Source organism: Mauremys reevesii, linkage group 5 (genome assembly GCF_016161935.1).
Source record: "Mauremys reevesii isolate NIE-2019 linkage group 5, ASM1616193v1, whole genome shotgun sequence".
Lineage (NCBI taxonomy): Eukaryota > Metazoa > Chordata > Testudines > Geoemydidae > Mauremys > Mauremys reevesii.
The window spans coordinates 58,216,011-58,230,815 of record NC_052627.1 but is presented as its reverse complement, the minus strand read 5'-3'; the positions used below and the strand labels follow the sequence as shown (position 1 = coordinate 58,230,815).

The 14,805-nt window shown below is 41.1% G+C and overlaps 1 protein-coding gene across 4 annotated transcripts in view; it reads left to right on the top strand.

Moving 5' to 3' along the window:
- Positions 1-14,805, top strand: part of SH3D19 (SH3 domain containing 19) — a 124,618-nt gene that overhangs the window by 83,985 nt on the left and 25,828 nt on the right. For all 4 annotated transcript variants that reach the window (XM_039540988.1, XM_039540991.1, XM_039540990.1 and 1 more), the window contains exons 8-10: positions 6,949-7,056; positions 11,093-11,205; positions 14,425-14,483. In XM_039540988.1, the coding sequence (XP_039396922.1) occupies positions 6,949-7,056; positions 11,093-11,205; positions 14,425-14,483 (280 nt within the window). The remainder of the gene's footprint in view (positions 1-6,948; positions 7,057-11,092; positions 11,206-14,424; positions 14,484-14,805) is intronic.

The following is a 14,805-nucleotide window of genomic DNA, read 5'->3' as shown; positions in this document are numbered from 1 at the left end:
TTAAAAGAAGTGAAATAAGGCTGACTCAGCATTCTGTTGGCAATGAAATGTGCTGCAATGTAGATGATCAGCTCAGGATAGACAGAGCCCTTTTCTTCGTGGACTGATGGGATCTGGAACACTGCAGAAGCAGTATCATTCCCTGGGGGAAGAGAGAACTTTTGAATTACTTGAGAATTACTTCCTAGTCCACTCCAGGAAATGTTGTAGGACTGGAAATGACTGGCTCTGAATAGAGTTATGTTTTGCTCTTTTTGTCTGGAGGGATGTTGCTGCAGTGCAAAGCAGAACATAAGACTTTTTTCCAAACACTCAAAGTAAAACTTGTACTTCAGTGGTTAAAGGAAACAAACAAATATAAATACTCTGGATTCCAGCTGACAAGCAGTCAGGCAGAATTCTTACATTTAGGGATCCAATACAAAGAAAACAGAAAAGACGGTTACTCACCTTCTTGTAAGTGTTGTTCTTCGAGAGGTGTCATTCACGTCCATTCCAATCAGGTGTGCGCGCACCACGTGCACTGTCGTCAGAAACTTTTTCCCTTAGCAGCTCCCGTCGGGTCAGCCAGGGAGCCACCTGGAGTGACGCCCTCATGGCACTCAATATATGACCCTGCCGACCCAACCCCCGTTCACTTCCTTCTTGCCAGCTACTCCAACAGAGGGGAAGAAGGGTATTGGAATGGATGTGAACAACACATCTTGAAGAACAACAGCTACAAGAAAGTGAGTAACCGTCTTTTCTTCTTTGAGTGCTTGTTCATCCCTCACTCATACATACATTACAGATTGCCCCACCGATCCAAGAGAAATTAAATAAATATTGAATCAGAAATCCTGTGCTAACACAGAGAATTGCCAGAAAAATTAACTCTCCACCAGAAAAGAAGATTACCACTCTGTTCACCTTTCTGATAGCTTACAGTCATCCTATGGACACATATGAAAAGAATACTAGGTTCAATTTTTCAAGGTGTTTTTTACAAACTCAAAAATTAAGTATAGAAGAACCAGACTTTAGTTGTCTGACTTCTCCTCCGATGGTAATTATTTTGTTAATGTGGGAAGTAGGCTTGTTTGCTCACCCTACCTCTTATCTGCAGAAGACAAAAGGATTTGCCTGTGGTCTCACTTAACATCAGTGTAAATCAGGATTAACACCAGTGAAATCAGTAAAGTTGCCTAGGTGTTGGTGAGATCAGAATCGTGCCCCGTCTCTTGTTACTATTGACAGCACTATGACATGACAAAGGATCCACAAGAAAAGCAATTGTGCGGTAAAAAATATGGTGACATATTACACTAACATTAGGTGCTTTCCATGTTCCCATAGGAACAGCTTTAGGTTAGCAAGATGAATCCACAGTAAAATGCTTTTTAAAGGCATAAAGAGCAGCTATAATCTGCTCCCAATTCTCCCGACCTTTGCATTTGTAATTAATAATGACATAGCAAAATGCCAGGGCTTCACACTTGTTGCTATGGCAACCCTAGAACAGAAGAAAGGGCTTTAGTAGGTGGTGCTTGGGATACAGCACTTACCACTTGTTTGTAAAAGAACAGTTTTACATCACAAATTATAATGTACAGAAACATAATATTTATGAAATGCAGCTAAAATATGCTTGTGTGGTGCTTAGACCTATGAATTAGCACTGCACAGATACATCACTACTTTAGTTAGACCTGCCGCAAATATAACACAGCAAACTGTTCTACAGAAAGAGAAAGTCAAACACAAATGTAAGCACAAATGATGAAACAGATTCTGTGGCATCACAGCCATTCAACTGGCTTGCTAAAAACTAATATAAACATTAATGAATTTATCCTCATAGCACCCCTGTGAGGTAGAGAGGTGTTTAATCCTCATGAATTGAGGTACAGAAAGCTTAAAGTCCTGACTTTTAAGAGTGCTCAGCACCCGCAACTTCAGCTGAAGGCATTGGATGTTCAGTACTTATCAAAAACAAGCCCCAAGCAACTTTCCCAAGGCCATATAGGAGGCAGAGCCTTGATGCCAACTCCTGAGTCCCAATGCAGCCTAAACTTTCTTTGACCAGGGCCGGCCCACAACAATTTGGCACCTGAGGCGGGGAGTTCAAATGACACCTCCATGCCCCTTCACTTGGGCCAAAACTTTGAAAGGTCTCAATTCTGCCTTCTTCCTGTTCTACTCCTCTCATGGTACTGCTCTGCTACCTACCCCAATAAAGGAGAACTAACAGCTTAAAATGCCTTGTTCAAAAATTTTAAGTAACACTTTACTTTCAACCCCCTGAACAGCAAATGTAACTTTTCTTGTCTGCATAGTAAACACTGGCATTTTTATGTCTTTGAATAATCAAAGTGGTGCTTTCCAGCCTTCTTGGTTGCAAAGATTTGAACTGCTTCCTGCTGAAGGTCCATAGTCTGGGCCAGCTCATGCTCTGTTGAGATGGTTGCAAGGCTGATCAGCCTCTCCTGTGTCATTGTGGAGCGTAGTTTTTTTGTTTTGTTTTTTTTATTAACTTCAGCTTGGAGAAGCTGCATTCTCCACTGGCAACTGTTACAGGAAGTGTTAGAAGTATGCGCAAAGCAACAAAAGCATTTGGAAAGAGGGTGGTCATACCGGTATATTCCAGAACAGCCTTTGGAGTTGATCCTGATGAAATGTGAGCTCCTGAAATCCTGCCTCCTGCACAGCTGAACTGCACTGGATTCCACTGTGGTTTTCACCTGCAACCATTGTGGGGAGAGGTGTGGGCAGAACATGCCCATAGCACCTATCATGCTGGAGGATTGCAAAGCACAGTGAGAACAATGTATGTTAGGGGTCACTCACCCACCAGTGAAAGGCTAGTGTGGACTATGCACCCATTAGATGACAGGAATGGTTTTTAAAAACAAAAACAAACAATTAACTTCTCCAAATCAAAATACAGGGAAAATTCGAGGTAGGCAGAATGTGATTAACCAAGCTGGAATTAGTCAGGATACCTATGTTAATACCTCAAATCTTGCAAATAGGGAGAATTTGTAATGTCTGAGCAGTCAGGCCCTTTTTGTTTAACATATCCACCAGGTAGTATTTCCATTATCACTGTACCACCTATCACCATATTAGTGTTGGTTCAGTATTGGTTCCATTTTGGTTTGGAATCCTGTCTATTGAATCTCCTACCATATTTCCAGCAGCATCTAGGTTTATCCTTGAAAGTCTCCACTTAAGCGTGGCTAGGCATGATTCTACTCAGGCTGTGAAGTGGTTTCACCGAGATGAGATTTTAATAAACCTCTCTGTGGTTTTTAAAGAGGGTAGACTAATCCTAGACGACCCAGATAGCCATCTTGATTTTTTGTCTGTCTCAGTCTAGTAGCTTATTTAATATATAATCAAACATTTCAAGTAGACACAGTGCATACTTCTGTAATGGTAATGCATGTTATGATGCCAACAAATCAGCCTTCCTAGGGCTATTATGTCATTCTTGGATGTACTGAGAGCACTATTTGCAGGACTTAGTCAAAACAGGGTGGCTTTTTCAAAATACATAATAAATATTACATTTCTCACTTTCCTCGACCTACCTGTTTGGAGGTCCCCCCATTTTTGTTGAGATATCTGCCACATCTTTTACTTTTCTTAGAAGAAAGGAACATAAAACAGATCACTCATCTTATTGTCTCCTAGCTATGGACTAACAATAACAGCTTCAGAAAGATAGCCACCATCTTCCCCTAAATAAAGGCAAATATCTGCTACATCATCCCTTTATTTTTTGGTGTGGATGAAAGATGGTAAAATGGGGCTGGATGAAATATGTCTGTCTCCTCTAAGCCAGTAGAACCAAGAGAAAATATATATATGATAGTCAGGTGCACACTGCATTTTCCCTAACTTAAGCACATATGTAGGGAAATATGTTATCAAACGGAGGTTATAAAATAAACTCTTTTATTTGCAGTCACAGAAAAGTCAGACTCAGGAAAATACAGGCTGTGAAAATAATATAAAAGGATTATTAAAAAGAAATGATAGCAGTCTATTGATATTGGTGTTATCTGTTATGAAGAATGCCCTAGAAGATTAATTTACTGGAGTTGTGAATGTATTTTCTATTTTCACACTTTCCTGAATCATGCTCAAACCACGCCCAATTGTTGTTAAATACCTTTAAAAATATCCATATGCTGTCAGTCCCATTACACAAAGCAGCATAGTAGTTTACCAGACAATTTTCACTAACACAACTCTGGGGAAAGAAATGACACAAACAAGTTAATGAAGTTGAAACTAATTATGTGGTGACAATAGTATTATTGAACATAAGATAATGAGTGGAAAATTCATGTTTCAGTAAATGTTGTGCTTAACCTTGTGACGAATACCACACAGATGAAGATTTAATGGTGACTTTTTCTCTGGGGTTACCTGTGTAGAGCAGTCTCTCTAGAACAGCACTAAATATTGTTAAAGGGGGTGGAGAGAGAAAAATGGAAACTGTTGACAACTAGGGGCTTGTTACAATCTATGTCCCCATTCTATAAAAATGCAGGCATGAGCTTCACTTTAAGTGGATGAGTAGTCCCATTTGACTTAACTCTGCATATATCTTTGCAGGGTTGGGGTGTCAATATACAGCTTTTGAAAAATCCTTCTTAGTGACCTCAACAAAATGCCCGTTTACAAAGACGGCTCAGTGTGTGGATGTAGATATTTGTATGAAATGCACAGTACAAAACAGTATATATTGGGGGGAGGGGGGGGGGGTTGAGTGACCTGTTCAACTCTAATATATAAACTGGCTACACTACCATAGGGATATTCTCTAAGTGAAATTATCTTAATTGGGCCTATTTTTAATGGAATGATGTAGTTAGAATATACCTCCTCTCCCTCCCTATCCATAATCCAAATTTGAAAGCATTTAAATGAAAATGTGATTTTTAACAAGACCATTCAGAGGCAAACATTATATTTTTTTATGTTTAAAAACTCTAATTTAAATCTCCAAGTAGCAAATATTTCAGTTTCTTGGTAAACGGCATCAGATTCTGTTACTTACTATTTTTTATAAGAAATGCTGTCCTCCCACAGTCTTTTATTAACATAAATTCTGAACAGTTAACTTAAAGAAGTGATTTTATATTTTACCCCAGGGAGGCTGTCATTTTGTGCAGAGTGCATTTCCTTTAATTCTATTTTGTCCTTTCTTGCCTTCAGTGAAAAGAAGAAACTGGAGAATTTAAAGGAACACCCACTGTGCTTCCTTATTTAAGTGCATCTGATACTCAATAACATCTTGGCTAGCTAGCACACATCTGAAACGGCCACCACATGAGATCAGTGCTGATTTGCAGGGGCTTCTGTGTGAATGGTGGATGGGAGTCATGGTGAATTTGTTGGTCAGAATACATCTCCCATTTCCATCTTGTGCAATTATGGTGCAGTAATTGTTGGCATCTTAGTGTATGGGGATAGATACTGCCAGAGGAAGATATAGTACTTGATAATATGGAGTGGATCTAAAATAGATACATGCTCCTTGGCATGGAGGCAATAGGAGTCCTGCCGGAATAGGACTTATTTGTTTATCCCAATATATTTCTATGACCGCCTTCTGCATGGTATCTGAACAATTCATAAACCATAATCAATTAAGTGTTAACTTCCTATTAAGCATGGAAAGTAATCCCATTTTACAGATGGAGAAACAGATGGAGAACCTCCAGAGAGGTTGAGTGATTTGCCCAGGGTCACCCAGGCATGTCTGTCACATAGCCAGGTATAGAACCCAGCTCTGACTCTAGTCTTATGTTTTAACCACAAGACAAGCCTTCCCCATTACTTCAGGATTATGATCTGTAAAAAAGCAACACAAATTTCAAGGAAAACCTGACTTAGCCACTTATTAAGAGATGGAGGGGGCACCAAAAGGACTTTGTAACCAGAGCCTAATATTTGCAATGGAATATGTTGCTTGTTTTCGGTAGGTCTTTATTCTTCTGTGTGATGACTTAGCTCTCTTACAGATACATTCACAGCTATGTATGCATATCAGAGCAACTGCTTTGGAACATATTTCCCTAAAGCTGTACTGACTTCCCAAATCATTGTTATCCAGAGGAGCAATTGCTGTTGGACTATGATTTGAATAGTCCTGAAAAGCATTTAGAACAGGGGTTCTCAAAATGGGGGTCGGGAACCCTCAGGGGTCGTGAGGTTATTACATGGGAGGGGTCGCAAGCTGTCAGCCTCCACCCAAAACCCTGCTTTGCATCCAGCATTTCTAATGGTGTTAAATATATAAACAAGTGTTTTTAATTTACAACGGGGGGTTGCACTCAGAGGTTTGCTATGTGAAAGGGGTCACCAGTACAATAGTTTGAGAACCACTGATCTAGAACATGGTTTAAGTTAACTCATCTTTGAATCTCTTCTGAGTGCACATTTAGAAAAAAAGTACATTATTTACTAAGGGCAGAGTAATCTGCTTTCATTAGCTCTATATCAGGGGTAGGCAACCTATGGCACATGTGCCGAAGGTGGCACGCGAGCTGATTTTCAGTGGCACTCACACTGCCTGGGTCTGGCCACTGCTCTGGGGGGCTTTGCATTTTAATTTAATTTTAAATGAAGCTTCTTAAACATTTTAAAAACCATATTTACTTTACATACAACAATAGTTTAGTTATATATTCTAGACTTCAAGAAAGAGACCTTCTAAAAACATTACAATGTATGACTGGCACGCAAAACCTTAAATTAGAGTGAATGAATGAAGACTCGGCACACCACTTCCGAAAGGTTGCCGACCCCTGCTCTATATTTATTGTCTCTCAATACTGAGATGGTGATTTTTCCCTTAGTCATGAAGTATAAAGTTGGTTAATAATGAATGAAGTGTCTGTCAAGGTGTGTGTTTAACAAATACATGCTAAATAAATTGTGTTTTTTCATTAGATCCCTTTCAATTCCCCTCCAAAAATGAGCCTGCAAAGGAACAGACAGTTCAACCAGCTATAGCACGAAAGCCTACTGTGATCAGAATCCCATCTAAACCAGGGAAATGTAAGTCCTTCACACTTTTATTTCTTATCTGAAGTTTTCAGATAGAGTTCAATAAAGAAATCATTTCATCAGAATTCACTACTGAAATACTGAATTACCTACAGCTAGTTACATTAACAGCTAGAAAAATCTTAGCCAAAATAATTTCATCCCTGTCAATATTAAACAGTGAAGTCATGTTTACATCTTTCTAGAAAACTATAATTAAAGAATAGTTTAATACAAAGGTGCTAAATTAGTTTCTCTACCAAATGTAGACACTCCTATTGAAGCTCACACCTTTTGTATTAAACTGTTCATTAGTTTTCTAGAAAGATGTAAACATGACTTCATTGCTTAATATTGATAGGGATGAAATCATTTTGTCTCTAAAATCGACAGCTGTTCAAGTACTGGCATTTTGCTGGTGTTTTTAGAAATTTTAAAAAAAAATAGCACCACAACCCTTGGATACCAAATGTGGCATTTTGGTCCCATCTTGACCATTAACCACAATGTCTTCCATCTCCCAACCCATGCCACCAAGAACTGGCACTGATTAGCTCTCTCAAAGCTGGAAAGCTGCAGAGGAGAAACATTGGTGTTGAAATCTTCAATCTATTGAGTGCTTTATTGCATGTTGCCAAGATTCAGATTTAGTAAACTACAAATTTTCACCCTGGGGTTGCTTCCCAAAACAGAGGAATCATCACATCCCTAGTAGATGCGCCCAAAAGTACAAGCAGAAGAGAGAAATAACCCAAGAGGAGATTATTAAAAGCATCTCAAAACCCACATACCTCTACACTGTGTCAAATTTGTAGTAGCAGAGTGTCCCGCTGGTAGTGTTTTAGCCTCTCCTTACATTAACATCACTACTTCCTGAAGAGTGTTTAATTTTCTACTGAAATTCTAGCTTTTTAGGTAAGGAGTACGGTGGAAATAGTTAGAAAAATAAAGAGAAAAGTTGTAAAAAAAAATATATATATCTATATATCAAAATTTGTAATAACCTTTTTGGTTTGCACAGTCACATGTACCCTCAGCTGTAAGAGCCTGTCTAATGAAGGCAGATAGGTGTGTTCCACCTTCCCAATGTAATTCCCAGGTCTCAATTGTTAATATGCATGTCCAGACAGATTTTTTCTTCTTTAGCTGCAAGACAAATAATACAGTCTGTTGCTGCTCTCTTGCGGCAACTGAACTGCCCTCAAGGGGCTTCAGTCATGTTCTGTCAGTTGGTAGAGGGGTGTGAAGAGCCACTCAGCGAGATACTGCAACTAGGAAAGAGATGGAGCTAAAGGGGGAAAGTGGGGTTCCCAGTAAGCAGAGTGGCCTCTGAAGCTCTTCAGATCCCAGAGTGGAGCCAATTATCCCTATTGTCAAATGTGAGCTGTTGCAAAACCTAAGGCTACGTCCACACTGTGAGCTAGGAGTGTGATTTTCCCCTGCTCATATACACATGCTCGTGCTAGCTCTCCTTGAGTATATCCACGAGTATAAGTAGCAGTGTGGCTGCGGTAGCACAGGTAGCAGTAGCAGAGGCACGACTTACCATGCCAAGTACAAACCCACCTGAAGCTGGTGAATACATACTCAGCATAGCTAAGCCATGCCTCCGCTGCCACTACCCAGGCTATACTGCTACTTATATGTATACGTGAGCTGGGAATCACACCCCTAGCTCATAGTGTAGATGTAGCCTTAGAATCATAGAGCTTAAGGCCAAAAGGGACCACCAGATCATCCATTCTGACCAGGCCACCAATGCTACTCAGCCACCCCTATGCCAAGCCCAACAACCAAATTTGGAACGACATATTACAGCCTTCAGGAGACTAAACTGTTATGTGCCACGGGGAAAGAACAGGAGGGACTGAGGAGCACCAATGTCAGAGAATTGATTTAGTGAGATAATACCCAGATAACCCTGGCAAATGTCCTGTGCCCACATGCTGCAGAGAAAGGCAAACCCCTTCCCTCCCTCTCCCCAAGATCCTTGCCAGTCTGACCTGAGAGAAAATTCCTTCCTGACCTCACATATGATGATCAATTAGACTTTGAACATGTGAACAAGAACCAGCCAGCCATGCTCCCGGAAGAGAGAATTCTCAGTATCACCTCGGAGCCCACCCCGTCCAGTGACCCATCTACAGCCGTGGTCATCCCTGATGCTTCAGAAGAAGGAGACAAAAAAATCCAAACAAACCCTAGGCTGTCATGGGTTTCAGTCTGACTCAGTTGTAGCTACACAAAGGCCTTGTCATCATGAAGAGATTGGGCTGGACTAAACCTCGTTGGAGTGCCCTGCCACCAGAAAAGATCAGGCAGGAGTGGTTCAAGGTGACCTCAGCCCCACTTGCTATGGAGGGAGATGGCTCCTGTAGGAAGCCAACACAGCGCAACAAATGAATAGCACTGTCAAAATAAAAAAGGAAAGGGCCAGGTGCTTAGGAACTTACTGATTCAGCACCTCCTTTCAGCAACTCCCAGTAACTGAGCTTCTGTAGAGGTCCAATTGGGAGTTAAAGCTGCTCCCCACAAGTGTAAAACCTGAAAAGAAACAGAGATGAAAACATCATCTGTCTTCTGATTTGGCAATATTGTTTGTGGAAGGGATGTGAGCAGAAAACTAGGCCATCTGTATCTGTATCAGGATTTGAAAGTGGTGTGTAAAAATAAATCTCTAATGCTCTTTTTAAATCAGTGAGGAATGTTAAGAAGAGATTTCTCTCTTGCAGTTAATCCTTCTTTTAGTCCCCATCACACTGGCTTAGATAAGCAAGAAAGCTTTATTAACTTACCTCTTCTTGGCTCAGTCTCCAAATACTCAGTGTCTAAGGCAGTGGTTCTCAAAGTTGGTCTGCCGCTTGTCCAGGGAAAGCCTCTGGCGGGCTGGGCCAGGCCGGTTTACCTGCCACATCCACAGGTTCGGCTGATTGTGGCTCCCACTGGCCATGGGTTTGCTGCTCCAGGCCAATGGGGGCTGTGGGAAGCGGTGCGGGCCGAGGGATGTGCTGGCAGCCCCCATTGGCCTGGAACGGTGAACTGTGGCCAATGGGAACCGCGATGGGCCGAACCTGCAGACGTGGTAGGTAAACAAACTGGCCCAGGCAGCCAGGGGATTTCCCTGTACAAGTGGCAGACCGACTTTGAGAACCACTGGTCTAATGGATGGATTCACCTTTGGGTTTTTTTGTTTGTTTGTTTTAAATTCCAATCCAGACTTTCAGGTCACTGAGATACAAATAAATGTTCTATGCTAAATAAAATAACCCCACATTCTCTCCTAAGAGCTCCTTTCATACAGCGAGCAGCTGATTCATAAGATAAGACTCTAGGCCTTCATCTGGATGGTAACTTTTCACTTGGTCTTTTTAAAAATAATTTTTAAAAGATTTTAAATGTTTAGACTGTCTAGGCTGACAATAAGCATTTTTTACATGGTTCTGAGCATGGGTAGAAGCCCAGCAGGTTTAAAGAAGTGCCTCAGACTTTGTTGGGTGCGTCATTTGTAAAATAGGTTGAAAAATGTCCCAGTCCATACAGACGCATTATGGATAAGTATATTGGCAGAATTTATGCAAACATTTAACAGATTTCAGTCAGAGAGTGCATTTAAAGCCAATGGTGTGGACTCATTAAATTCTTTTTAGTGGCTTTTATTGATGGACTAGAGATGAATCCCTCCAACCATACCTGCCTCTCTTCACTCCTGCTCTCTCTCTTCTACCACACTAGACTCTGTCCAGACTGCCCTAACCTCACTGTACTTGAACAGCTGAGGAAAAAGCCAGTGTCCTTGGATTTAAAGGAAGATCGGTTACGCAATAAGGAAAGTACTCCTACAATTTTCTGCAAAATGGGGACGTGTCCTATGCATGTCCTCCGTATTTTCCAGTACTCCTGTTCATATCCTACCTGCACAGGCTAAAGGAGTTGTGTTCACAAAGAGGTGTTGGGGAATCCATTTTGATTGTTAATATCTGTTTTTTTTTACACTCCCTTTTGGTCCCTACAAAGAACTTATTCGATTTACAATTTAATACTTTTCCAGCTTTAAATGAAGTTCCACATATCCCTCCACCTCTTCCTGCCGAAAAACCAATTGGGAACACCTCTGGGATTGTTGCTGGAAAGCCTAGTAATGCCAAACAAACAAGAAAAGGGGTAAGTTGTATCTGTAATACATCCTTTTGGTTAGCAAAACAAACAGTCTCTTGTAACAAATTGCTCATTGTGAAATAAGTCATTTGGGGAGTGAGAATGTTACTCACAATTATAAGGCATTTCATATGTTTTTCTTCCATATTTTATTTTTTAATCAGGCTACATCATTTAGATTGTTGTCAGTGCTGGAAAACACTTGGTTGATTTAGATTTACACTTTGTTATGCTTTGATCATGTTTATCTTTTGTTTTCTATACTTTAGTAGTTGTAGTCATGCTCCCTGGGGTAAACTTTCAAAGTCTTGCAGAGGGCATTAAACTGATAGGACTGACAAGGCCAAATTCCCACATAGCCCTCTGAAAGTGCATCCTCTGTCTTCAGAAAGGAGGCTCCTCTCTGTCTATATGCCAGTCTGAGAGGAAAAAAATTGTTTCCGATGATAAAGGGGAACTTGACAGCACCCTTTTCTCACCTCTGGCTGTATTATATAGACATTTTCCACTAGTTTATCCAGAGCCTGAGAACAATAGTTTATTCTCAAATGCATCTCCTCTACTTTTCACTCATGATCAGTGACGTGCTAGTAGCAGGAGATACTAGTACGTCCCACAAAGCTGTGGAAATGGGGATTCTGCACACCCCACGAGCTGTGACCCCTTTCACTCAGATTTATTTGAGGAAAAACTTTGAAAATGCAGGGGAAAAAAGTCTAAATCTATAGTTTTGATGGCAAAAATGGAAGAGAAATCAGCTAAAACAACAAGCAGAAGAGATGAAACCAAAAGGCGCATATGAACGCTTTGCCTGAACAAGAAACAGCAGACAGAGCACCATCAGGCATGGAATTCCTGCACCCCTGTGAATGACTGCAAAGCATCGTAGGCCATTATAGCAAAGATACAAACCCTCAAATTACAGAGATTTCTTTAGCACTGAGTAATCTGTCAAAGGACGTGGCTTAGAAAGGCAAAATAAAAAGCAATGTCTTGCCTTCTCTTCCCCTTGCTTTGATTCTCTTCTCCATTGTCATAGATTCAGAAGTTTCTTATCCGCTCTCTTCCTCTAACCCCTCCACTTGCCTGAGAGACTCCATCTCATCTCCTGATTTTCTTCATGCCTACTCTCATCCCCTCCCTTACTCTTCTCCTTAACCTCTCAATCGCTTCTGGATGTTTCTCTTCACAATACAAGCATGGTTTAGTCTCTCCTCTCTTAAAAAAACAACCCACGCTTGATCCCACCTGCCTCTCCAATTACTGCCCCCCTTCTCCCTTTCATCTCTAAGATCACTGAATGCATTACTTACAATCACAGTCTGGCGCTCCTCTCCCCCAGTTCCTGCCTAGACTCTCTCCAATCCAGCTTCCACGCCTTGCACTCCACTGAAACTGCTCTCACCAAAGTTTCTAAACACTTCTTCCTAGTCAGGGCTCAAAACCACTACTCCATCGTCATCCTTCTTGACCTACCAGTCAACACAGTGGACCAGGCTCTTCTTGATAATTTGTTCTCACTTGGCTCCTGTGACTTGGTCTTTTCTTAATTGCTCCTTCAGTGGATCCCCCCTCTGGCTTTCCATGAGGGCTCCACGGGGCTCTGTTCTTGGTTTCCTTCTCTTCTCCCTTCATACCTTATTTCTGGGTAATCTCATCCACCAACACTAATTCAACTACCATTTCTATGCTGACAACTCACAGAGCTACCTCTCTACTCCAGATCTGTCTCCTTCTGTCCAAACTAAAATCTTGGCCTGTCTCTCTGACATCTCCTCATGGATGTCTAGCTGCCAAGCTCAATATGGCTAAAACAGAGCTCTTAATCTCCCCCCACCCAAGCCCCCTTTCTTGATCACTGTGGGTAATACCACTATCTCGCCTGTCACTCAGGCCCATAACTTGGGTAGTCATCTTCAGCTCAGACCTCCTTTGAGGTGCTCACATCCAGGCTATGTCTAAGTCTTGCAGATTCTTTCTGCATAATGTCTCTAAGATATGGCCTTTCATATTCATCCACACAGCTAAAACTCTTGTCCAGGCTCTCACCATTTCACATCTTAATTGCTGCAACATCCTTCTTTCTGGCCTTGACAAATACAGTCTTGCACTGCTCATATCCATTGAGAATGCTGCTGCAAAATCACTTTCCTAGCCCATTGCTTTGACTGTGTCATCCCTCTCTTTGCATCCCTCCTCAGGCACCCCCTTCTCTATCCTATCAAATCTAAGCTACTTGTCTTCACTTTCAAGGCCCTTCACCACCTATCCCCACCCTACCTATCATCTTTCATTCAGTATTGAAAAGTCAACTCCTGCCTTCAATCAGGCCATGATGCTAGCCTCCATCACCCATTTGATAAATTTTCAAACAAGTGCTTCTCTTATGCTGCCCCTCACACTTTGCAGTAGCTCCCCATAAACACCTGCAAAACGAACTCATTATTCTCCTTCAAATCCCTCCTTGAAACTCTCATTTGCCGTGATGTCTACAAAAAACTTGACAACCGTTAGGCTGACCATCATGCTGACCAATATTAATAGACTCATGGTTTTCTTGTATTCCCCCATCTGTCTGGATCCCTCTCTTGTCTGTTGTCTTACACTTAGATTGTAAGCTCTTTGTGGCAGAGTGTGTGTCTTTATGATGTGTTTATAAAACACCTAGGACAATGAGGTCCTGGTCCATGACTAGGGGTCCTACACACTATGGTAATACCAATAATTATTAATAAGAAGAAATGATCACCCAATTAGCTGCATGACAAAGAGAGCCATTGTCTGAAAGAGAATGTAGAAGAGTCAAGTAACTGCAAGAGACAACACAATTCTGATCTAGTCCATCCCCTGACAGTGAAGGTTTCTTCCATACAATATTTTTTCTAGTGCATTGTTCAGTCTACTTTTTATATGTCCGCAGTGTGACGGTGCTCCCACCACATTTTTTGAGAGAGAAATATTATCCCTCAAGCTAAGATTTATCATATTTACAACTTTCCTGCTATTCAGCCTAAATTTTCCCCTTCTTAAATTCATCCCATGGCTCCTATTAATATATTCTTATACAGCATTGCCCTAAAAAGTTCCTGTTGATGGACTTCCTTTGGCCTCTGATTTGAAGTTCTTCTTTGTTTAGTATAATTTAAATAAGAAAGGCATCTTTTTAAACAGTAACCTGTTAATGTCTCTTACATAAACTAAAATCACATTTTTGTGTTCTTGTAGGAATCTGAACATTCAGATCCAACAGGCACTTCTTGGACAGAGCCTGTGCTGCCCCCTAGGTGAGTAGAATTTCTAAGTAACAATTTCAGGGGTCTGAGATTAGCTACTGGGTTGGTTTGCTTAGTCGGTCTAGTATGCATACTTATCAACTGTATATTATTAAGACAGTAGTAAGACAGCTTGTGTAAGTTGTGCTTTTGATATAATCACTAATAATTAGGCATGCACCAATAGCCAACTAATGCACACCACATTGTGGCTAATTGGTATGCTGGAGAAGGGAAGCCTTTAGAAAGATTGCAACTCAGCTCTTCTCTTATTGTTTGACTGCCACTCTGTTCTCTCAGCTTTAGCCCCTTCGCCCATAACTGAAAGCAGATA